The following is a 26988-nucleotide window of genomic DNA, read 5'->3' on the forward strand; positions in this document are numbered from 1 at the left end:
TAGAAACCTTGAGCTGTTGATGATTTTGTTCTGGGTGAAACATCAGAGAACCAGCTATTCTAGTATTGATACTAACTAGAGCCTGAAAGTAATCTAGAAGTGCTCCAGACCTTATACAAGCACTGGCCCTCCCTAGAATTCTCTAAAATAGACCAACCTCTTTCTGGCTTCCATCCAAAGCTGAAGAAAAGCTGTTGTAGCCATCAAAATCCCATTCACTTTGACAAATGGATTTCTGAAAGCTGTAGCAAGGTCTAAATAACGTAGCATATGAGCTTATTTGGGCTGAGAAACTAAGCAGACATGGATCTGAAAGAACTTGAAAGACCACCAGGAGAATACCAGGGCTTCAAATTAGATTTAGAGGTCCAAAAAACCTAATAATAATTGTGTACTATTGCCTAGATAGGGGTCAGCAACCTGCACCTCTGGAGCCGCATGTGGCTCTTTCACCCCTCTGCTGCGGCTCCCTGTCATTCAAAATATGCGTCACAACCGCCAATGTGCGATACTTGCCAGCACATGATTTATTGAGCTTTTCAACCCCGGGTAGGCCAACCATGGATAAATCCAAGAAAAGAAAAGTTTCAGAAGAAAACAGAACTTTTAATTCAACTACATACAGTATGCTAGTTTTGTGGCTGCTCAAGAAATAGTCAGGCACGGGAAGGGTTTTGTGGCTCCCGGTGTTTTCTTTTCTGTGGGAAACAGGTCCAAATGGCTCTTTGAGTGTTTAAGGTTGCAGACCCCTGGCTTAGACCATTGGGCAGATACGGCCATGAAGTCACTAAGAGTCAAGCTGAAAGAAAATTATTTTTCCATCAGTAAACAAACTTGCCCTAAGGAGTTTGAGGACAAGTAATTAAAACATCGACTGTTATAGTTAGAAATTAAATCAGGAATTGGCAAATTGAGGCTGGGAGCTAGAGAAAACCATAAAGTTACTTTATTAATTCCAAGGAAATCCTGCCAAATTCACATTCTCTGGGTATTTTTGTCTATATGCATAAGGATTACACAATCACACACACATGCACATAAAATATGGTGACTCTTCAGTATCTGTGACACCCATTTGAGGCATAACAAAAATGCATCTTCTCATTGGGGTCAAAATGTACCGCACCCAAGGTCTGAGACATGAGTCAGAAATGGCCATAGATGTTACTTCCATCTTTGCCAGGAAATTACAATAATAATTCCTTCAGAAAGAAATCATTTGAGTCAGATTATATAAATTTGATAAATGTGATAGGGATTATTAACAATATTAGCGTGAATTGGATCAATATAAATGAAACTGAGGTAAATTTGTTCATATATAATAGAGAAATGTTTAGATAGAACAAGAAAGATATAGATGAAGGTAGAGATAAAGATGAGTTAGGCATTTTTTGAATATGTATGTTTGAACAATATAATGAGGATAATTTTAAATTTGAGAAATGTGATAGAGATTCCAAATATTGTTATTGTGAATTGGATTAATATGAATGATACCCAGAACCAACTCTGTTCACACACAGAATAAATGTATAATTTAAAAAATAAAATAAAAATAAAAAATGTATTACCAAAAAAAGGCAGAAAGAAATCATTTGAGGACGGGGAGGGAAGTTATAAGGCAGCCAAACTCCTTAAATTCAAGTTGTCTTCTTCACTCTGCCAGCTTTGTTCAGGCTAAAGATTGATCTACTTCCTTTGGGAACAGAATAGCTCAAAGCAATGTTTCTCAACCTTAGCTATTTTAAAGCGCGTGGATTTTAACTCCCACAAAGTGGATATCCCTGCATCTTAATGTTGCTGAGGTTGAGAAACACTGGCTTAAACAGAGAGAATTCCATTCCATAATAAATTACAACTCTTATTTTACTTGGGGAGGTCAGCAATTTTCCTGGAGCCATAATTTTTCAGAATATGGGGAAAAAAATTCTCTGCAATGAGATGCAGTTCTTTTTCACTTTAAAAATCTCTATGGTTTTAAATGGGGATTGGGATGAGGCATTATTTCTGAAAAACACAAACTTTTAAAGAGGTGAATGCATTTATGAGATGTAGATCTCAGTTACTGTAAAATGTCTGGATTTTCTCCATGATTTTATCTTCTTCTCTGGATGAGTCATGGGACAGCCAATGTGGTCTCATAGTTAAGATGTTAGAGAGTCAGTTTGGTCTAGTGGTTAACAAAGAAATAAACAAGATGAAGCTGAGAACCCACTTGCCAGCAGCAGTATGAACTCTGCATTTTCTGTATACAGAAAATATAAAAGGGGGGGGGCTTGGATAGTCTTATAAGACTGTACGATACTATTTGTTTTCTCAGTGATCAATCTCTGCCAATAATTAAATGAAAGCTATCTACAAAAATTCAGGATAGTTACCACCTGTTAGGCCTTGGCACATACAATGAAGCAGAAGTAAATAAAAGTCTTGCTTGAACTGAGTGGGAGAAGAAAGATTACCACCTTTCCATAAGCACAATTAATACACCTCCCCTTGTGCCTAGTTTCCAACACGAACTTCAGAAGCAAATCCCAACCAATTATTCATAGCTCAATAGTGCTGTACAGTCTTCATTTTAGTTCAGTTAGTGCGTATGAGGAAAACGCATAGAAACTTTATTATTAGAAGGAGACATTTTTGACATTTGTTTCCTAACAAGAAATAGACTTCTTACAGTTTTGAGATTTTTTTCACAAAGTTGCTAGTAATGTCGGAAAGTATGATCAAACAAAATTTAATTCCTCAAATAACTAGACAATATTGCCATAATTGCCATCTTTACCCTAGTAGCGTGCAAAGTCTCCCTTAAATTAACCACAACTTCGGATGATTACTTGGTCATGTGGATGTTTCTTTGGAATTATAGGAAAGTAGTTTTGCAGTAGAAGAGCATATTTGTTGCTCAGGGTTGAACTGTGGGGTCCTTGGTGCTCTCTGAACTTGGTTGTTTTCTTGCAGATTCTTTCATTTCCCAACCTGTATCATCAGTGCTACAAGGATGTGGGGTTGATACTGTACCTCAGGGGTGTCAAACTCAAGGCCCGGCCTGCGGGGTGCTTAGATCTGGCTGGCAGGGCTACCCTGGAAACAGCGAAGGACCAGTCTGTGGTGCCTCTGCCAGGAAAATGGGAGGGCCACATGTGGCCCTACATACATAAATCCATTTTCCCTGGCAGAGAGTTGCAGGAGGCCATCACAGCTGGAAACGGAGCTCGGGAGCCCATTTTCACTGGCAGAGCCCTCAGGCCGCCAAAGGCACCTCCAACATGAGTGATATCAAGCTGGCCATGCCCCCCCTGGCCACGCCCCTCCAGACCCCTCCCCCCGAGGTCAAACACAACCCTGATGCGGCCCTCAATGAAATTGAGTTTGACACCCCTGGTGTACTTGGTTGGGTAATGAAAACTGCAATAAAACATCAAACTCAGAGAACACCAAGGACCCCACAAATTAGTTTGCTTTTATCTTTTTCTACTCTCTCCTGATATTCTTGGTCATCTTAACCATTAACAGACCTAATCTTGTTTAGCCTTTTCAAGATTATAACCAAGTTTGGTTTGGAGAATTTTATATCTTTCCAACATTTGAAGATTTATTGACCTGTACTGACAATATTTACATGCTGTCTTCCATCACATGACTCTGGGAAGATACATAAAATGCAAAAATCCTAATGTATTAGAAAACAAAATAGTGCAGTTGCATCAGTTATAGCAATAAAAGGCAGAGCATTCATAAAATAACCCACCAGGGTCTTTTCTGTGTACTAATCTGTTTGCAGAAATGGTTTCCTCTTTAAGAATGAATAGCTACTATAAGACGAGTATTGAGATCCCGGTAATGTTCAGTGGACCAAGGAATACTCTCTAGTCTAAAACCAATTTTAATTTCCCTGTTAGTAGAACAAACCTACAACCACTTCAGGAAACTCAGAATCATCTGTGTTGAACTGGAAACATATGCTGTATATTCAGCATCAGTTTATTGGCCCTTATCCAGTCGATAATAAATCCATATACTGATCTCACATGATTGACACCCTATAGACATTTTTTTCAAATTAACTGCAACAGGTACCTTTAAATAAACTTTAAAAATGATTATACCTTGCTTATTAACATTTTTTTTTTATTTAACCAGTAGGTCTGCTTATTATCCATATTACATTCCTATAAAAGGATAGAGAACTATAAGCTGACAAGTAAAGTCAATAGACAAAGCCACATTCACTTAATGACTGCAGGAAACACTTAATAACTGCAGCGCTTCACTTAACAACTGTGGCAAGAAAGGTTGTAAAATGGGGCAAAACTCACTTAATAACTTCCTCACTTAGCAACAGAAATTTGGAGCTCAATTGAGGCTGTAAATCGAGAAATACCTGAATAGATAATCCTTGCTTAACTGTGGTAATTGGGACTGAAAGTGGGAACACGCTGCTCTGCAAATTCTTGATTTATTGGAAGTTCAAAATGGTTCACCTGAGAATAACTGAGAATGTAAAGAAGTTGTGTACATTGCTGACAGAGTTCAGTGACAGGTGGCCTAAAAATCAAATAATTATACGCATTTTTTAAAAATCCTCATTGTAAATATTACTTGTCCTAAATCCTCTTTGTGTTTCCTCATTAAAAAATCCTCATTGTAAATATTAACTGTTCTAAATCCTCTTTGTGTTTCCTCATTATTCTTCCTCATTTTTTGTGTTTTCCTTATTATTATCAATGTTTCTCTTACTTCTTTTTTTGAGCCCTCAATGATTCCTAAATATGTAAGATCATATTCTTAGGGGTTTTTTTTCTAGTCTAAACAAATTCTCCTGTGCTACATATTTTGGTACGTGTGTGTATATGTGTATTTCTTTCTGCTGCATTGCTTATTATTGTATATTTATTTCATTCCAAGCTACTAGAAAAAGAAGAAAAAAAAGATTAGATAGACACTTCAAGAGAATTAATTTTTATTTATGTCTCTGAAAGGGAGTGGAAACTAATCAAAACTGCTTAGCCATTTGAGATTTCTTTAGAATGGAAAACTTTGTTTCACAAGTAGTTTTTTTTTTAAAAAAAAAAATGTGCCGGGAATAGAGATGCGTGTAGTTGAGTGAAGGGCACATTCATCGCATCCTTTTTCTTCCTTTTTAAATCTTTTGTCATATTGTGATTACATTCTGTTGCATCCAGGATCTTTGGATAATTGGTAAATTTCATATCTTTTGGGAATGCCTTTCCAAATTGTTCTGTGAATTACAGCAGATCATGCAACTGTCTGAAATGGAAGTGAGATCCATTCTTCTCCTTGCCTAGAAGGAGCCACTCTGGAATATTTTTAAAGTTGCCTTAACAGATTTTTTTTGGCCTGTCACAATAATGGCTTTTCGCCAATTTGCAATCACGCTGGATTTAAGCAAAGAAGGAAGGACTATATTCAGTCTTTATTCTTGCATCTGGCAGACGAACATGAAAATTTAATGTGAAATGCACAGGATTTAGTCTTTGTCGCTCTCTTCCTCCCCTCCCGCCACCTTGTCCCTCTGTCTCCTATGGAATCAGAAATGCAGCCTTCATCTTTCAGCATGCTTCACACCAACCGAGTGGAATTTTGCTTACGGACTTCAACATCCCACAAAGAGAGATTTCATGAAAATAGCTCCCAGGTGGAGCCACACAGAAACTTTGATCAAAGCATGTGAATGACAACAGAATGAAGGCATTCTGTCAACACGTCCTATTTTCTACTTGACAAATGCTGTTTGAACTCCGTCAGAAAGTTTGACAGGTTACTTTGCTCACCTCCCTGCGTTCACCCCATCCTTACCTACGAAGAGATTCCATTCGGTATCCAGATCTGCTTGGTTTGCAAGGCAGCCCTTCATTACATTGAGGCAGTAGTTATTGCAAGGTTTCACAGTGGGCAGTCCTCGGCAATAAGGGCAGTACAGCATCTTCATTAATGCCCGGATGCATCCTGGGGTGGGACTCACCTGCAGAGTTGAAAGGGAAAAAAAGTTGAAAGGTAAAACAAGCAGCCTCCATTTCCTATCTGTACCCTGGGTTTTGTTCTGACCCAGCCTTAGCAAGCAATGATAAGCCACTTACTTGCAAGTAAAACAAACATGGTAGGACATGGGTGTCAAACTCAAGGCCTGCAGGCCAAATACGGCCTTCAGGGTGCTTAGATCTGGCCCATGGGGCCACCCTGGAAACAGCAGAGGACCAGACGACGGTGCCTCTGCTAGTGAAAATGGAGCTCCATTTTCGGCTGCAACGGCCTCCTGCAGCCCTTTGCCAGCGAAAACGGAGCCCTGGAGGGCTGGGCGCAGCCTCCTGGGCCCTGTTTTCGCTGGCAGAGGACTGCAGGACGTTGAGCTGGCTCACCCTGGCCACACACGCTTGCCCCCCCCGAGGTCAAACACAACCTTGATGTGGCCCTCAATGAAATTGAGTTTGACACTCCTGGGGTAGGAACAGTCTTTTATTCATGTGGATAAACAAAAAACCTAACATAATTAGTCCCAACAGACCTGGTTCTGGCCTAGAAATCCGAATTGCTTGCTGTATCCTAAAAACGAATGGTTGTCTGCGACAACTTGCCACTCCCAAACCCCTACTATTTATTTCCTAGCCAGGGAGGGGCTGGCTAGCGTTCACGCCTGCTTTTCCTTGAGAGCCATCTTATTATTTTCCTATGCTCTCCTCTCCTTTCCACTCTGTGCATACATGCATCTGGGATGGGCCCCATCTGTTCCTCCCCCTCACTCAGCTCAGGCCCTGAAGACACCCCCCCTGGGGGAGGATGGAAGGCCCCAGCTCTGCCACTGTCTCTGATGCTGTTTCCTTCTCAGAGGAAGGCTCTGAAGCCGGCCCAGGCTCCCCCTCAACCTCCTCCTCATCTGACTCTGCTGCTAGCTCTGCTGGCAGCCGATGGGTCACAACAGATCTGGATAAACTAAACAAACCTGACAACCTTCATTTCTCCACTAGTACAGGTAGTCCTTGACTTACTTACGACCACAATTCAGCCCAAAATTTCTGTTGCTAAATGAGAAATGTTAAGTGAGTTTTGTCACATTTGTTAAGTGGATCAACTATGACTGTTAAGTTAGTAACATGGTTGTTAAGTGAATCTGGCTTCCCTATTGACTTTGCTTGTCGGAAGATAATAAAAGAGGATCCCCTGACCTCAGGACACTGCAACCGTCATAAATATGAGTCAGTTGCCAAGCATCTGGATTTTGATCACATGGCCATGGGGATTCTGCAACGGTCACAAATGTGAAAAATGGTCATGTCATTTTTTTCAGTGTCATCACTAAATGTGACCTTTTGAAAGGTCACTCAGTTGTAAATTAAGGACTATTTGTATTACCACAACTGGTTCTTCATAGCAATCTTTAATACTATTTTCTTGTGACACCAATGTTTTCTGGCCATCACCTAAAGTTGCACTGACCACCATCTATGATATTCAAAGCTTGGTATCAGGAGTCAAATAATACTGTGCAATTTTGCTGTTGTTATTATTAGGTTTTTGTCCATCAATGGTAGAATTCAATTTGGCATGCACCAAGAAGCAACGGATGTAGAGAGGTTAGCAGAAAGGTGGTTAGTAGTGATCTCCTTTCCTTGTCAAACAGACTTACTTTGTTTGCTTGTACATTACTTGTGACATTCTGAATCTCTTTCATCTCTTCCTTTCATTCTCAGTTCAATCTTCTTTTCTCCTCTATCTCTAACAACTGCAGTTCAGATACTTACCTGACTCATTCTCTCTCCTTAAGGAAGAGATCACACCACAGGCTCTTAACTGGAGATACAACAGACCTAAGCGACATAACCTTTCCTGTCACCAGGTTATTTCCTAAATAAAGTTTATCTTCGTTTTCCTTTCACATAAATAGTACCTCGAGAAAGCGTTCTTAGAAAAGTTAACCTCCTAATTCTACTGATTCTCTGTCCATACATTCTTTCTGCCGTATAAAATTATGCATTATTCAACCATGTAGACAGAAACAACTGTATCCCTTGCATTTCTGCTTGCTATGCAATTGGTAGATTGTCTTTCTCAATAAATCATGACTGCCCTCACTCCTTCCTGATCCAGGAAGGTTTTAGAAATACAGTCAATTTTGTTTGAAAAGTGGAAGACATGCTGCTCTCTGGTATCCCAAACTTAGAGATGCATGGTCCTCTTCACTTTTGACATTTCTGAATTAGTGCTACCGTATTTTTTGGAGTATAAGACGCACCTTTTTCCCTCCAAAAAGGGGGTGAAAATTTAGGTCCGTTTTATACACCGAGTGTAGCCCCGTCCACTCACTAGCCCCCACTTTTTGGTCTCTGCCTCCCAGCAGTTACCTCCTTGCAAGCAAACAGCAAGAAAAAACAGTTCCTTTCAGCTTCAGCACAGCTTTGTTAGCATAAGTTGATTGGATCGGTCTCCCGACTCTCAGCTGATTTGCTCTCAGCTGTTTTGCGCAGGGCTCTGCTGCTTGCTGCAAAGAGGTAAATTGCTGGAGCAGATTTTTTTTTTCCTTGTGCTAATTAAGCTATGCTGAAAACGAAAATGAAAGTAAAGCAGGCTGTTTGCTGTTTGCTGCAACGAGGAGGGAGATTTCTTTTTCTTCTTTTCCTCACCAAAAAAGGTAGGTGCATCTTATATTCCGGTGCGTCTTATACTCTGAAAAATATGGTATATTGTGCTATAACTATGTTGAGTTTTGCCATCTTACATATGGCTTTGAAAAGGGAAAAAGTACAAATATATTATACTTGAGCTTATTAAATGCTGTATCTACATTTAGGGTTCAAAGCTCCATAAAGAAATCAACCAGGATCCCTCTTCTGGCAATATCAACTTATTTTGGTTTGTGTTCGCTGGCCTACACAATTATCCCTTCAGCTCCATATGGCCTGTATGTTTCTTTGACAAATTATCTTAGCAGAAACCTGCCCACTGTTTTGCAAATGTTAGCAAAAACACATGCCATTTGGTAAATAATGATCTTCGAGAGAAAAATAAAGAAAACGTTGCTATTTCCTCCTTCTGTTTAAATTACATTTGCTCACTGCTTGTCAAAATGTTAATTTTTCCTACTGACAATTGCTTATTTCAGTTTGTTACTTATAGTTTTGTTTTTGAATTTACACAGCAACCGATTGCCTTTGGTTTTTCTTTCTTCTCTGGAAAATAGCTAGGAAATTGCCTAGACAGACATTCTGTTATTTAAACTTCAAACTTCACATAAATGTATACTTCAGTTCTGAATTTCCTGAGAAAGCTTTGGCCTCCACAATTTTCACCTGTCTTCACTTGCTGCCTCAATTTAGTGGAGATTACATTTTCCAGGTTTTGTTCCACCAAATGATTCTTTCAAGATAAGACTAAGACGGGGGTTCCAAACCCAAGTTACTTCATCTATTCCTTCATTGTTACAACCAGAGCTTGGCCACCTACAACACAATAAAAGAAATAGTTCCCCGATAAAGTTCTCTAACCAACATAATGATGAGATATCCATGTTTCCAAACACTTAGTAGTTGCATTTATATTTTTATTTATACACACTTGGGAAAACAAATAGGTTTTAAAAGGCCACATGTGACGCAACCAAATTTTGATTAAGTCTTATGAACTGGTTACCTGTAGACTTTCCTCTCTCTTTTTTTTTTTAATAAAGTTTTTTATTTTTTAAACACACAAACAAACATACAATGCATCTTTTCTGAACAGAATATTGGCCCAGTTTTAGATTTATACATATTTTTGTTCATCTTTAACACAATTTTAACACAATTTTATATATAAATTTTCTCATATCATTTATTCTCTCTAATTCTAAGAAACCAATATTACCCTTCATCTTAACTTCTCATCCTAATATAGTTCATTTTTTCTTTTCCCTCCTTAAAATTTGAACCCCTAAATTTAAATTCATACAGCATCATACAATCCCCAATTATTACCTTAAATTCTCTTATTCCAATCACCATACATTTTCCTCTCTTGTAGGACAATGAAACAAATAAACCAAATATTGGTGTTGACAGCAAAACTGTTTATGACATTTTTAAAAATCAACTATAAACTAACTACTCAGTGGTGAAATCCAAATTTTTTTACTACCAGTTCTATGGCCGTGGCTTGGTGGGCATGGTGTGGCTTGATCGGCGTGGCTTGGTGGGCATGGAAGGGGAAGGATATTGCAACATCTTCATTCCCACCTCACTCCAGGGGAAGGATATTGCAAAATCCCCATTCCCCCCCCCATTCTGGGGCCAGCCAGAGGTAGTATTTGCTGGTTCTCCAGAACCTGCTGGATTTCACCCCTGCAACTACTGGTGTTGACAGTACAACTGTGTTTATGACATTTTTTAAAATCAATACTGTGGTTACAGAGGTGGGTTTCACGTAAGTTTACCACCAGTTCGCCACGCACCAAAAATTTAAGAGCGCGCGGCTTTCACGCCTGCGGGTGGCTTAGAAAATGTGGCTAAATAGGACAGCATAGCGCCGTTGCGGGTAGGCAGCCCCACCCGCAGGTCACCACTACCAGTTCACTTGAACCGGTCTGAACCGGCTGAATGCCACCACTGTATATCTTCCATGTAGTATTTTAATTTATATTTTCCTTGAATTTTAATGCCTGATACTTGTTTATCTTTCCAAAACTTATCTGCTCAGATTTTTAAAATAAATGTAAATAATAAAGGAGAAAAATACAGGTAGCCCTCGACTTACAACAGTTCATTTAGTGACCGTTCGGAATTACAATGGCCCTGGGAAAAAAACCTTATGACTGTTTTTCACACTTATGACCATTGCAGCATCCCCATGGTCACGTGGTTTACATTTGGATGCTTGACAACTGATTCACATTTATGACCGTTGCAGTATCCTGCGGTCATGTGATCATCTTTTGCGACCTTCTGGCAAGCAAACTCAGTGGGGATGCCAGACTCACTCAACAACCATGTTACTAATTTAACAGATGTAGTGATTCACTTAACAACTGTGGCAAGAAAAGTTGTAAAATGGGGCAAAACTCACACTTAGAAATTTCTCACTTAGCAACATAAATTCTGGGCTCAATTGTGGTCGCATGTCGAGGACTACCTGTAGAACTTTTTTTTTCTTTTTTATTTTTTCTCACTGAAAATTTCAAAGAAACTATTCCACCGGCTATGACATTTGCTGTTTGCTGTTGATATATGTTTTTAACCGAAGCTGTAAATTCTTCTCTGGGATTTATTTTATTCAATACTGCAAGGAGAAATGGCCATCCCAAATTGACGAAGTGTTTTCTTCATTCCCCCAAATTAATGCTCCTCCCTCCCTTTTTTAACTGATATATTCTATTGCATTTATAAGTCTTGATGTTCCTCTTGGCAATATAACATGTTTAATCCATGTGTATTATATCCAGAACATACTTCTTTAAGTGTTCAGCTAATATTGTAGCAAACATTTTATAATGAACAGTAATAAGGAGATGGGTCTATGTGATCTGGTCTCTTCAGAATATTTACTTTTGATGAAAACAATTAAAGGGTTTGATGAATTCTCAGAATGTAAAATGAACATTAAAAATTAGAAAGCTGAAAAAATTAAAATGTTCCCTGTTAGAATTGCAACTATTAAAATAAATATAAAATTATACACACACACACACACACACACACACACACACACTATACATAAATAAAAATTTAAATAGCACTCATCAGCAGAAAAAAAATTGCAAGATTGGCAAAATTGGATAACAAATGTACCTGCAAAGGTAAAAAAACCCAGAGTAAAATAAAAAAAAAAATCTCAAGATTCAAAAGAAAGAGGCACACTTACAGATTTTAAACTATATTACCGTGTAAGGTGTTTGACATGGATAGTCCAATGGGTAAAATCCTTGGATAATAGAATGTCAATATTAGAAGGTCCTGATTTAGCCAACAGATTTTATAGTTTTTTATCTGGTATCAGGACACAAAAGAAGATTAAAAACTTCAAAGGACATATGAGCATGATAAGAATAAGGAAATCCGCAAAAGCAATAATATATCCAGAAATCTTGCCTTTAGCTTCAGTCTCAAGTATCTTTTCTTCTGGAAAAAAATATAACCATGTATGATGCATCCAGATTTTAAAAACAAACTAAGGGCATAGGAAAAATTATTTGACAAAAGCCAAATATTTACTTTGGCTGATGTACTTACAGATTGGTGAACGAATAGAAAGTTACCTCAAGAAAAAAGGAGGGTTTTTAAGACAAATGATTGGATCTGAAACACTTATACGAAACCAAAATCATCTATTGAGATCAGTGGTGGAATTCAATTTTTTTTTACTACCGGTTCTGTGGGCGTGGCTTGGTGGGCGTGGTGTGGCTTGGTGAGCGTGGCAGGGGCAGGATATTGCAAAATCTCCATTCCCACCCCACCCAAGAGGAAGGATACTGCAAAATCCCCATTCCCTCCCCACTCCTGGGGGAAGGATATTGCAAAATCTCCATTCCCACCTCACTCTTGAGGTGATATTTGCTGGTTCTCCAAACTACTCAAAATTTCCACTACCGGTTCTCCAGAACCTGTCAGAACCTGCTGAATGGCATCCCTCATTGAGATGTAATTACTATTATGATATTACATACTGTAATGACAGAACAAGCAACAGGTTGTATAATAAAGTGGATGCTAGATTTTAAACAAGCAATGACATTACAACAATGGCACCTAAGGAAACATTTAATAAAATTTACCCCAAACTATAATTTAAATGAAAGTTGGTAGAAAAATCTTACAGATAATACATAACTCCGTACACAATTGTTAAAATAGATACATCAGCCTTTTCTAAAGGAAGCTCTGTTTGTTTGTGGAGGCTCTGTTTTTTTTTAGGAAGGGTGCACAAACTCCACAAACAAACGATACAAGCTGAAGGATTCCTTGCAGATTTTACTCTGCTAGTCATTGCCGACTTTAGGAGGTGGTGCTCAACTCTATTTAAAGGCCATTGACCCAGTGCTGTCTGAAGACATTTCCACGATCATGCACCATGCAGGACACAAAGGGATACCTATTTATCTACTTGCATTTACATGCTTTTGAATTGCTAGGTGGTCAGGAGCTGGGGCAAGGATGGGAACTCACCCTGTTGTGTGGTGCTCGGGTCTCGAACCTGGGCTGCCGGCTTTCCAGCTGATAAGCCCATTGCCTTAACCACTGAGCTATTGTGTCATCCACAAACAAACTTAAAAAAATAGCCTCCTACAGTCTCAAGAGAACTGCCACTTGCTAGAAGAAAAGCAAGAGGCTACCATAAGGCCGGCAGCTCTGCAAAAAAGCTAAGCCTCACCTCACCTCACCTCATATTGCAGGCTAATTCTGCTGACTGCCAACAATTCGATCCTGACTGGTTGAAGACTGGTTGACTCAGCCTTCCATCCTTCCAAAGTTGGTAAAACAAGAACCCAGTTTGTTGGGGGCAATATGTTGACTCTGTAAACCACTTAGAGAGTTTAAGCTGCACTTTAAGCTGAACAAAATTAACAACGTTGCTTCCTGCAAAGGCCCACGTGCCTTTGCTCTTCTTTTAAGTCTTATGGGAGGGGCCAATCATCTCCAAGCCCTACTTCTGAGTCGTTCCTTTTGTTTTAACTGTTCTTGCCTTCTGGCAGATCTGCGTATGCGCATGCGCACACTGGGAACAGGCTCCCCTTGTTCCTCTGCCTCGCTGAGGTCCGACTCTGGAGGCTCCGGAGGCAGCATGTACCTCCCAGATGGCCCTTTCTCTTCCTCCGACGCAGAGCCCTCGTCCGAGCCTTCCCCAGACTCCAGGACTGGCCCACGATCCTCCCCAGCCTCACTATCTAACTCTGCTGCCAGCTCCGCAGGCTGCTGGCAGACCACAACACATCCGCTCCAGCCTCATGAACTGAGGCTCAGAGACTTTAGAAAAAATGAAATCAAAGTATCAACACAACAGGACAAGATAATACATCTATCTATCTATCTATCTATCTATCTATCTATCTATCTATCTATCTATCTATCTATCTATCTATCTATGATTCTAGAATGAGCTAACCCAGTGGCCCCAATCAGGGACTGGTTCCATGGAGAGAGGTTTTTCTGTGGACTAGAGGAGGCGTGGTTTCGTGTGCTGCTGCCTGCATCCTATGGATAGAGCTTCACTTGTTTGCGTGGCTCGGTTTCTGGCGTGCCATGGACCACTGCCGATCCACTGACTGGGGGTTGGGGGGATCCCTGAGCTAAACATTATATTTTGTTCTGCAAAAGAAGTGACCTATATTTTCCCCATGTCTTTGCAGAAATAAGACAGCAAACAAATACCAAAAGAGATCATTGGTCACATTTGCCCATACAGAAAAAGGATACATTACAGGGATTATTTTGAATCTGCTTCCAAGAACTAACAACAGTACCAATTACATTCAAAACAAAGCTAAAATGAAATGAATGAAAAACCCTGAATTGATAAATATTTTTCACAGAATTTTTTTTTTTTAATTTGATTTATATGCCGCCCTTCTCCGGAGACTCAGGGCGGCTTACAATGTGCTCAGCAATACAAAGTCAGTTTATTGCCCCCACAACTGGGTCCTCAATTTACCTACCTTAGAAAGGATGGAAGGCTGAGTCAACCTTGAGCCTTGGCGAGATTCGAACCTGCGGTAATTGCAGGCAGCTGGTCTTAATAACCAGCTTAATAACAGGGTGCCTTAGACCACTGTACTACCAAGGCTCTTAAATTAAAAGAAACAACTTATTACTTACCAATGTGCAATTATGTGATTGGGTTGCACAATAATAAACATTTCATTTGATTAGTTAAGTGCTGGACGGAGGTGGGTTTCAGCAGGTTCTGACCAGTTCTGGAGAATTGGTAGCAGAAATTTTGAGTAGTTTGGAGAACCGGTAAATACCACCTCTGACTGGCCTCACCCCATCTATTCTCTGCCTCCCGAGTACCAGCTGATCAGGAGGAAATGGGGATTTCGCAATAACCTTCCCCTGGAGTGGGGTGGGAATGGAGATTTTACAGTATCCTTTCCCTGCCATGCCCACCAAGCCACACCTACGAAGCCATGCCACGCCCACCAAGCCACACCCACAGAACCGGTAGTAAACATTTTTGAAACCCACCACTGATGCTGGCCTAGAAACTAGGAGACTGTGAATTGTGGTCCTGCTTAGTTATGACAGCCAACTTTGGACCAGCATTCTTTCTTAGTCCAACTCATCTCACAGGATTGTTCTTGTGGCAAAAATATGAGGCAGGAGTATTGGGTATGTTACAAATAACTCAAGGCAGCAAACAAATCCAACACATCTTCCTCCTCCTATTTTCCCCACAACAACTCTGTGAGATGGGTTGGGCTGAGAGAGAGTGACTGGCCCAAAGTCACCCAGCTTGGACTCATGTTCTCCAACTTTCTAGGTTGGTCCGTTAACCACTAGACCAAAATTGTACTCAATGCTGCACAGATACTTTAAACCAGCGATCCCCAACCCTTCTGGCTTTGTGGACTGGTGGGTGGAGGGAGGGAGAGGGAAAAGTTATGTGTGAGTGGTGAGCGAGCTGTGCATGCACTCACCTGCCACTTCCGTGGCTCGGTTTTGAATGGGCTGTGGCCTGGGGGTTGGGGACTCCTGTTTTAAACACTTTACTTACTTACTTACTTACTTACTTACTTACTTACTTACTTACTTACTTACTTACTATATTTTAAAGTATTTCTGCAGGTTGAAGTTTCAGTTTCAGGTTTAGTTCCAGTCAAAGCAATCTCCAGTGGTAAATTGTTTTAAGGAGCCTATATATAATTTTTGACATAAATGAGGCTCTATTGAACTCAGCTGAAGTATTAAGCTATACTTCTGAGTAGATGTGCGTCTCCATCACTTTTAATAAAAGATGTCCAAAGTTCTGGATAAGCTAACGATAAGCAAAATAATTAAGGTAGGAGAATGACAGATAATGAAGTGGTTAGTCCACGTTTTAGGAAATTACTGAAACAGAGTGCAAATTGGCAACCGTAGGAGAATTTAATTATGTACTTAATTAAAATAGGATTGGCCAAATGTTGATAAGACAACATAGTAATGGAAAGGCATACGGACTTCATCTGTGAAAATGTAACGTATCGACTAAAAAGGGAATTTTTAACTATGCTGTGAACTCAAACAAGAAATACTAACACCCTCTATTTTCAATTAAAACCTTGTCCTAGTGATTCTGTGAGATGTAAATCTTGGACCCATCATTCTTATCTCACCAATGTCAGTTGTACATGTATTAAAAAAAAAATCACTTATCGCAGGACTCAGTAATGGAAGATCTTTCCGTTTCATAAACAAGTTCTTCAAAGATTCTCAGTGCAATGCCAGCTTTGAACTTGTTGGTAATGAGACAGCAGTATCTTAGACAGTCACTTAAAATATGCCCCAAATCAATATTCTGAGAAGTATGAAAATTTGTTCTAATGTCTGCTAGCTTTTTTTGTATTTCCTTGATAAAAGGAGTGCTACATCAGGCTGACAGTCACATCCTGCCATAATTAAGGTAGTTTCTCATGTGATAAGAAGGTTATGACTAAGGGTGGGATTCTGCTGGTTTGGACTGGTTTGGGCGTACTGGTAGCTCCGACGATCAGCTGAGAGTGAACTGGTTTGTTCCAATGATCAGCTGGGCCACCCTGCGCTATACCTATCTTTATTTCCTTTGTTTGAAGCCCAGCTGATCGGCATAGCAGCGTGGATTGCCATGCCTCATCTGTTTTATTCACCGGTGCTGCAGTAGAAGGTGCTGTTTTCAAATGTAATGCATGCGCGTGGATCACCCGTTTGGCGCACGTGCAAAGAGAACCGGTTGTTACACTGGTTGAATCCCACCACTGGTTATGACCACACATAGAATCTAAAATTCTATGTCCCCCTAAGAACGGGCTCGCACTTTGGGTGTCCTCCTAGACTCACAGCTAAGATTAGAGCAACATCTGACAGCTGTGACTAGGGGAACCTTTGCACAAGTTCGCCTGGTGCACCAATTGCGACCTTACTTGGATCAGGAGGCTCTCCCCACAGTCACTCATGCCCTTGTCACCACACTGTTAGATTATTGCAACGCGCTCTACATGGGGCTACCTTTAAAGAGTGTTTGGAGATTACAGTTGGTCCAGAATGCAGCCATGCGAGCTATCGTGGGTGCACCTAGATATACCCACATTACACCAATTCTCCATGAGCTGCACTGGCTCCCTATTGGTCTCCGGGCACAATTCGAAGTGTTGGTTATTACCTTTAAAGCCCTACATGGCTCAGGGCCAGGTTATCTTCAAGACCGCCTTCTATCACATAGCTCCCAGCGACCGGTAAGATCCCACAGAGGTCTCCTCTGGGTCTCATCAGCTAAACAATGTCGGCTGGCAGGCCCGCGGGGGAAGGCCTTCTCTGTGGCTGCCCCAGCTCTCTGGAACCAGTTACCTCCTGAGGTCCGGACCGCTCCCACCCTATTGGCCTTCTGAAAAGTGGTGAAGACCTGGCTTTTCTGGCAGGCCTGGGGCTGTTGATCTCGCTGTTGCAATCTTGTGAGATCCGGTCATGAATGGTGTGAATGGGTTTTAATATTTTAATTTTTAAATGTTTTTATACTTTTTTTTTTTTTATGCATTGTAAGCCGCCCTGAATCTCCGGAGAAAGGCAGCATATAAATTGAATAAATAAATAAATAAATAAATAAATAAATAAATAAATGAATAAATAAATAAATAAATAAATAAAATGGTGCTCAAGACAGAGAAAGGACAACTTTCTCTCTTCTCTCATGGTGGGTTTCCTAGCAATTTCGCCTGTCTTAAATGAAGCCAGGGTAGTTTTATAATTACAGGTAGTCCTCGAGTTACGACCACAATTGAGCCCAATTGTGAAATGGTATAGTGTTTCCTGCCTGAACAGGGGGTTGGACTAGAAGACTTCTAAGGTTCCTTCCAACTCTGTTATTCTATTCTGTTATGGTCGTAACTTGAGTACTACTTGTACTATAGTCATGTCAGAAGAAAACATTCTCCTGTAAATTGTTTGTAGCAATGGCAAACAACTACGTATGTGCAGTAACTTGTGATGGCTTCCCAAGGACAGTTCATGATCTCTCTTCTTGAAACAAACATGTGCTGATAGGTTTTATAAGAGAAACCAAGAGCACTATATCCTAGAGTGTAGAGGTGAAGAAGTTTTTTGAGAAAACTAATATATGTGTGAATGTATTATTACAAAAGCAATTATTGCACAATCTCTGTACACAATAACGTTCCCATTAAGAATATAGCATATGTAAAGAAAATAGTTTGCCTGAAGTGGAATGTGATCCTCATCAGTGAATAGGGAAGAAGTAAAGGCCAAATTATACAGTAAGAAATAAAACAGAAAGAATAGAAGCAAGAATTAACAACATAATGAGATTTACTACTGTAAAAATAAATAAAGGACTACGAATGGATTACATATTTTATTACTGTAAGCAAATGAAGTTGTTTAATTAAAAGCCTTCATTAATTTATAAAGAACAAATAATTTAGATTTCATTAATTTCTGACTTGCCATTCTTGGGGAAGTTCTAGAATCTAGACAAAGTAACATCTGAGCTCATAGTTTCTTGAGTGAGATAGATTCTTGAGTTCCATTTCATCTGGCATTTGTATTTGCCAACTTTGTGGGTGGGAACTGAACTATATCCCTGTTCTGCTAGACCAATGACACTTTATATGATCTTACAATGATTTTACAAAGTCTCACTCCTTCTTCAAAGATTGACTTCAGAAGATTGTGTTGGAGCACCCATGGTCAGCCTCTGGATCACTGATTTATGATGTTCATGAGGAATGGATCTCCTATCACTTGAATGATCTATAGCTGTGATGGTGAACTTATGGAATGCATGCCGGAAGTGACACGCAGAGCCATCTCTCCGGGCACGCCAGCCATAGTTCGTTGTTCTTCCGGGTTCCAGCCATATGTGTGCTGGTCAGTTGGTCTTCATGCGTGCCGGAGTGCCAGAAACTGGAAGAGCAGCTCCCTGGCGCACATGTGCGTGCCTGGAACCTGAGCTTCCAGTTTCCAGCACGTGCAGGAGCGCCAGCCAGTTGGTCTGCATGCGCGCCAGAAACCAAAAAACCAGGTGACTTCATTCTTTGGCAGAAATACTGCCTGCCCCAAGAATAGAACATAGAATAATAGAGTTGGAAGGGACCTTGGAAATCTTCTAGTCCAACCGCCTGCTCAAGCAGGAGACCCTATAATATTTCAGACAAATGGTTGTCCAGTCTCTTTTTGAAAGCCTTCAGTGATGGAGCACCCACAACTTCTGAAGGCAAGCTATTCCACTGGATAAAAGCTAACAGGTGCAGGTTGAAACTGGTTTCCTTACTTTGGGGCAAGGTGCACCACAGTTTCACTAAGCTCTCAACTATCCTAGCCAATTGGTTTTTGCGCACACATGTGCACCAGAAACTGGAAGACCAGGTGACCTGCATACACATGCACGCCGGGGAACTGCTCTTCCAGTTTCCAGCGCCCCTGTGCATGTGCCCTGGGGAGCTGCTGCTCCAGTTTCCAGTGCTCTCCCCCGACACATGAGCTTCCGTTTCAGCACTCAGTGCAGAAAAGGTTCACCAACACTGATCTATCACAATCTTTTGGAAGACCTTTAAAGGTTTTGGAGAACAGCCGAGGTGGCGCAGTGGTTAGAGTGCAGTACTGCAGCTACTTCAGCTGACTGCTAGTTCAGCAGATCAGCGGATCAAATCTCACCGGCTCAAGGTTGACTCAGCCTTCCATCCTTCCAAGGTGGGTAAAATGAGGACCCAGATTGTTGGGGGCAATATGCTATTTAGTATACTGTCTTTGGTGTAAGCTGCCCAGAGTCCTCGGAGAGTGGGCGGCATAGAAATACGAATAATAAATAAATAAATAAATAAGTACATTGTCACCAACAAATAAGCCTTATCTCTGTTTCTTGTCTAAAATCTGATCTCAGAGAAGCTGTTGAATTGATATCTAATCATGCTACAGGATAGATGAGAGCTAAGTTAAACTGTGGTGCACCTTGCCCCAAAGTAAGCAAACCAGTTTCAACCTGCAACTGGAAAAGAGACTGGACAACCATTTGTCTGAAATGATGTAGGGTCTCCTGCTTAAGCTGGCGGTTGGACTAGAAGACTTCCGAGATCGCTTCCAACTCTATTATTCTATGTTCTATGCTTGGGGCAGGCAGTATTTCTGCCAAAGAGTGAAGTCTGCAATCCAGTGCTATTTTTGGGTTCATGTGAAAAACATCAACCGGGTATACTCTTGTTCACCTTGATGTGTTAATTAATATAAATTCCTGATGACAAGGTGACCCATACCTGCAGTGACACATACTTTATTTATGTAGAATCGAATATTACAATACACTCTTCTTGTAAAAACTCTGAAGAATTCTTGGAAACTGTATTGAGTCCAAAAAATCGCATTGAGAAAGCCGGCAGCTACTGATTGGCAAAACGACACCATTGGTTCTGTAAGACTCACAATTTGGTTCTGGACACAATTTGGAGTGTTGGCTGTGTCCTGAAAGTTCCAATGATTTAACCCGATGATGTGAAATTTTTCATAACTGATGGAAACATAAGAGTCCTCTCAGCAGCCATATTGGCATCCTGTTTAACCAATTGGTTAAGATCCATTTGTTCCCCAGGCCATTTCAATTTTTTGGTTGAATGTTATATTGTATATCAGCTTACTTCTATATATAATAGTTTTCTAAATCTTTTTTGTGTATGTGAGTGTATGTTTCTTTTAGGAAGTTTTGATTTTGTACTTGTTTTAACACATACCTGTAACCCTGAGAAATACTTATGATAATGTTAGAGAAATTCAGTTTAGTCTAGTGCAGGTGTCCCCAACCCCTGTGCTGCAGCCTGGTACTGGGCTGCTGCCTGTTTGTAACTGGGCCATGCAAGCAGCAGGTCAGCCTGCATGTGCAGCTTCATTTGCGTGAGCGGCAGGCATGTGCACATCAGGGGTGGGTTCTACTTACCTTTACTACCGATTCGCAGTGGGGGCCATGCACGCTCTTCTGCGCATGCACAGAAGTGTTTTCATGATGTCGGGGTCGGTGGGTGGAGCCTCCTGCCAGTTTTATTACTGGTTCTATAGAACCGGTGCAAACCGGGGGCAACTCACCACTGGTGCACATGTGCATGAAGCTCCATTTGTGCGAGCGGTGGATAAGCCTGCCACTCACACAAATGGAGCTTCCTGTGCACGTGTGAGTGCCCGCTGCTTGTGCAAATGGAGCTGCACATGCCCGCCTGCCACTCACACAGAACCATTTCCTCTACCCTCCACCTTGCCAGTCCACAAAGCCAGAAAGTTTGGGAACCAGGGGTGGGCTGCTGGAGGTTTTCAGGAGTTCAGCAGAACCTTTAGCTAAGATCCTGTGCAGTTTGGAGAACCCCCAAATCCCATTCCTGGCTGGTCCTACTCACCGTTCCCTGCCCCTCCCAGGAGTTCCCATGTGGCCTGTTTGGATGCAGGTAAGTGCAGGATGTGTGTGGAGGCTCAGCAAGGGCAAAAAACAGGCCTACCAGAAGTTTGGGGAGGCCTTCAGAGGGCCTCCAGAGCCTGGGGAGGCCTTTTTTTGCCCTCCTGGAGGCTCAAGGAAAGCCTCCGGAGCCCGGGGAGGGCAAAAAGACCCCCCATGGTGCAGGAGGCCATGCCCACCATACCCACACCCACCCAGCAACCAGGCAGAGAACCCCTTGATAAAATTTTTGAAGCCCACCCCTGTTGGGAACTACAGGTTTAGTGGTTAAGAACACCAGGCTAGAAACTGGGAGATTGTACATTTTAGTCCAAATTTAGGCATGAACTGTGTGACCTTGAGCCAATCCCTCTTTCTCTGCCCTAGGAAAAAGGGAAGGGCAGATCACATCTGACATCTTGCCAAGTAAACTGCAGGGGTTAATCCAGGCAGTCACCACCAGGTGTCAACAATGATATGAAGGGAGGAAAAAAGTATGAGAAAGTACCTCATTTGAATTATATAAATGAAGAATAGTACTTTAAATTAGTACAATTAAAATTTTCCATACAATTCTCAGTTCTTTGAGAGCAAGCACCACTAAACTTAATTAGTAGACAAGTATAGGATTGCTCTGTAAAATAAGGAGCAGGAAACAAAAGCTACAATCCTACAAATGGAAATTGAATTGAATTCAGTGGGAATGTTACTTTCAAATGTCTGTAAGTATGATTGAACTATGAAGGTATATACTAACCCAAATTAAAGAATGGCTGCATTCACACAATCCATTCAACCTGCTTAGTGAAATAAACCCATTTTCTGGTTTTGTGCAACTTACTAAACGCTAATTCAATGAAACAGGTTTGTCTCAAATGCTAAAACTGAAAAAAAGAGTCCCAAGTATGAACATAGTCATTTTAAATCCCATTAATTGGATGTATTGTGGATTAGACCAAGTTAGGATTCTATTATATGGTTCCAATTCATAAGGGAATGCACATTCACTGCTAAATTGTCAGAGCCAGATTTACTTAAAATCGCATTCTACTGCCTACTAACCCCAAAGACCTAATGCCCACGATATCCAGTACTTCTAAAAAGTAAAAGGGATTGTGTTTCTTTTCCTACATGAAGTTAGAGGAAAATATTTGTGTGAATATTTTCTTCTTTCCATGTGCAATTACTTCGGAATGAAGGAACTCTGGATGAGAATTCCAATATATATACAAACTGATTCTTGTTTTTGATTTAACATGGCTGCATTGTGCTGAAGTAGCTCCGGGATTACTTTCTTTTTTTATTACAGGTTTAAATAGGTTTACAAACTGAATGTCATTGGCATGAAAAATATAACTAACCTGATCAAATATTTACAATAATACATGACCAAGAATGGCATGGGATGATGAGTGAAATTTGTAATAGCAACCTTTGGCTTGAATCTTTATAATGTTGCTAAGAAATGCTTTTCAACTGCAAGTTTCTTGCCATCCTGGATAATATGAAATAATCACATCTATTAACGTGCCCTAGCCTTTGCCACAAGGTTAATGAAGGCGATAGGTTAAACAGAAGGACATACATTTTTTTTTCCCGCTTGTTCACATAGCTTCATTCTGAGCTGCATATAACAGGCGTTTTCCATAAATTTGGGTCAACACCCTTTAATTCACAATCTGGAGTTATCAGTTGAATAATAAAGTGGTGATAAAACTTGTGTACTCTGTACCTGTGGGAAGTGACTGTGAGGAGGCAATAAAACACTTACATCTCATACCAATCTAAGCGTACCCACTTCGTTCTGCAATCGTAAGAGAAAATGTTGTTCCTGCTCCTAGCCATTTGTTTTTGACAAGCAAAGACTGTTTCAAATATTTGTTCGTTATCCAGAGCTCTCAAGAATCAGCACTGTGGATAACCGCCCCCCCTCCTATTGGCATCACTCCGATGATATCTGGAGACATCCAGCGAGTTCTCTGCCACAGAAAAGCTTGGTTGGCTTCCACGTGCAGCAGGATAGTAATAACGCACACCCCTGGCAAGTCAGTGTGTGTGTGCAGGCATAGAAACAAAGGCTTAGCAGCTGCTGCAGGCAGTCATATTGAGAACACTTACGGATGTTGGTGTCACTAAAGCAAATGTTGGTAACAAATTATCCAGTGTGTTCTCATGTTAAACTTTCCAGGTTAAGTAAGCCCCATGCAGGTGTTAATAACTTTCACAATTTTTCACTATATTTCCATAGGCAACAATGGAAGGTGTTAGCAAGGTGTTAGCAAGGTGAGGATTTCATAGATTCTTTGGGTTGGAACAGGGGTGTCAAACTCGATTTCATTGCGGGCTGCATCAGTGTTGTGTTTGACCTCAGGGGGCAGGGGTGGGCATGGCCAGGGTGGGCATGGCTAGCTCGGCGTCACTCATGTCGGGGGTGCCTGTAGCGGCCCGAGCACTCTGCCAGAGAAAGCGGGCTACCGAGCTCCGTTTTTGCTGGCAGAGGCACTGCAGGCCGGTCCTTCACTGTTTCCAGGGCAGCCCTGAGGGCCAGATCTAAGCACCCACATTATGCTTAGGGCCTTGAGTTTGACACCCCTGGGTTAGAAGGAAGCTTGGAGGTCTTCCAATTCAACTCCCTGCCCGAAGCAGAAGTCCTTATTGTATCCTAGACAAACAGTTGTCCAATCTTTTCTTGAAAATCTCCAATGATGGAGCACCCACAATTCCAGAAGGCAAGCTGTTCCATTGACTAACTGTTCTTGCTGTCAGGAAATTCCTCCTTATGTTGGATCTTCCTCTGACGAGTTTCCAATCCAATTTTATTTAAAATATTGTTATATGTGACTTTCATATAATTTACCCAGCTCATGTATCCTTAATCTGGGTAAAATCTAACTAATGGATAAAGATAACAAGATATTATTTAAGGGGAAGCATTAAAGTAGATGTTTTTATTCATGTTCATCAGCCAAAAAATTCTGTACTTAAAGTAACTGTCCTCACATAGCTTACACGTTTTTGCAGTTATTTCACAGCTACTAAAATACAAAATTCCACCAATTTAGTGATACCTAACAAGGAAATCTGCCTTTCACCTCACGATAACATTACTTTTTATAGAGAAATTTGAACTTGATAATTAGTTTGGCACCCTGGGAACTTTTGCAGGACATGAAGAGTTTTTTTCTTTTTTAAAGAATGAATCTGTCTTAATTTAATTGCTATGATGATGTTTAAAAAAAACCTCTGAAGTTGTCAGGGCAGGATATTCCCATGCAAGCTACCCAGTTTGTTCATGATTGGTATTTATGTCCTTCACCTTTCAATGAGGGTAAGGAACATCCGCCCCCCAATATATATATATGTTTGTACATGTGTAGGCAGTAAGAAGGTAGGGAGGCATGATGATATATATATAAATATAAGAAATAAATGAACAGAAAAAATAATGTGCTTCAGAATATGTTATTCTATTGACTTCCGGCTGATGTTGCAGCGAGATCGGGCGTGAGGAGCAGGTCTCCACACACTCATGTCAAATTCTCCCTGTTGAGGGCTCTGAAAGCAGCTAAAGCCACCCTGTAGGTTGCGGAGAGCCGCAACTCTCTTGCTTGACCCAGGGCTTCTTCCCTCTCATCCACAACAAGGAGAGGAGGCAGCCATCATGGCTGCCATTAAGCTGGGACAGCCAAGGCAACAAAGGAATGTGCAGGAGCAGTGTAGATGAACAGTGACTGGAGCTGGGTGAGAAGATTCCTTTTTTTATTTAGACCCTAACTTTTTTTAAAAAAAAAAATAAGAAAATCCAGTGAAAAAAAAAATCTTAGAACTATTTCTTAAAGCAGCGAATAATCATAGAGAGAAAAATCCTAGACCAGAAAGAAAGGAACTAAGGGGAGAAAAGCTAGAGACCTTTTAAAACATAGAAAATTGGACTTTTAACTGGGTAGGTGTTGTTTTGGAAAGGCATTATAAAATGCTGGAACTATCTACTTGAATAGCTGACTTTGCTCTCATAAATTGAATTAAATTTGGATTAATCAATTTGTCAGACTCAAAACAATGCTGAAACCTAAGCTGAGGGTGCCATCTACTGGTGAATGGAAATATACTATACCTCTACAAGCCTGCAAATTTCTGATAAGAGAAATAAACAACATCCATCTGGAAGACTGTGGTGATACTCACTGTTCTATAGCTATCTACTTTATGATTACTGGACTCTATTGTGAGAATAAGAAAGACCTTTAAGTAAAGTAAAGTGACTTTTGATTTTTGGAAATGTGCCTGGACTACTTAAATGGAACAGATTAATAATCCTGAGATGTAAAGAACTATGATTAGTGAGCTTTCTGAGGAGCAACATTGGACCTGAATATACCATGTTTCCCTGAAAATAAGCACTCCCCGGAAATTTTTTAAACGCATGCGCAGCCAGTCTGACTAGGGCTAGAGAGACAGAGCTGGAAATCAGGTAAGATGGCAAGAGGAGCCCCGTCTTGCTCCACATTCCCCAAAATAATAAGACCTCCCTGAAAATAAGGCCAAGCACTTATTTCGGGGTTCAAAAATATAAAACAGGGTCTTATTTTCAGGGAAACAGGGTATTGTTTTTGGACTATTGAGTATGAGCAGGACTTACCAAAAATAAGACAAGATGCTCCATCAGGGGGAAATGACTGAGATTTCAAAAGAAATGGTGTTGATGTTTCAAAGCATTAGGGATACTATGACAAAGAACCACAGAGAGATGAAGAACCTAGTGCAAGACATAAATGGGAAAATACCCTACAACTGATAATGAATGAAGATCAAAGAGTCCAGGAAAGAGAGGAGACAACAGAAAGAATGGAGGAAAATATAGAAGAGACAAATCAGCAAATAAAGCAAGGAGATGAGAAGGAGAAGACAATAAAGATAATAATGACTGATGAAATAAGTCAAGGGAAAGTATTTTAAGAGATTTAAAAATGGAATTAGAGAAGCTGGAAGATACTTTTGAAAGGGAGATAGGGGCTTGGGTGGACACTCTGGAGACCTGGCAGCTTAGGGGGATAGAGATGGGAGAAATATTCAGACTGAATGGTGAAGATGCAGATGTTGATAAGATGTTGTCTCTTTGCAGAGACAAAGATCTAAGAGAGGAGTATGGGAGGCAAGCTAAAAAATAAATAAGAATTGAAGTATTAAAATGGGCAAAAGATGATGGATAGAAAGGAAATATTTTTTTTCTAATGCAATGATGGCCTGATTAAAAACTAGAATAGAGGTAGAAATAAGAATGCACACTTTTATATAAAGTAATAGTTAGATGGAGAGATTGAAGGTTGAAAGATGGTATTATTATGTATGTTTAAATAATATGATGATTGGCACTAGAATGGTGTATGGAAACATTGAACAACCAAATAA

General features: G+C 40.5%; 1 protein-coding gene across 4 annotated transcripts in view; it reads right to left on the reverse strand.

The window, feature by feature from the left end:
• Positions 1–26988, reverse strand: part of GPC6 (glypican 6) — a 939262-nt gene that overhangs the window by 242783 nt on the left and 669491 nt on the right. For all 4 annotated transcript variants that reach the window (XM_087895494.1, XM_087895493.1, XM_034417402.3 and 1 more), the window contains exon 4: positions 5821–5986. In XM_087895494.1, coding sequence (XP_087751620.1) covers positions 5821–5986 — 166 coding nt within the window. The remainder of the gene's footprint in view (positions 1–5820; positions 5987–26988) is intronic.

Source organism: Pantherophis guttatus, chromosome 5, assembly GCF_059756535.1.
Source record: "Pantherophis guttatus breed Tessera chromosome 5, ASM5975653v1, whole genome shotgun sequence".
Lineage (NCBI taxonomy): Eukaryota > Metazoa > Chordata > Lepidosauria > Squamata > Colubridae > Pantherophis > Pantherophis guttatus.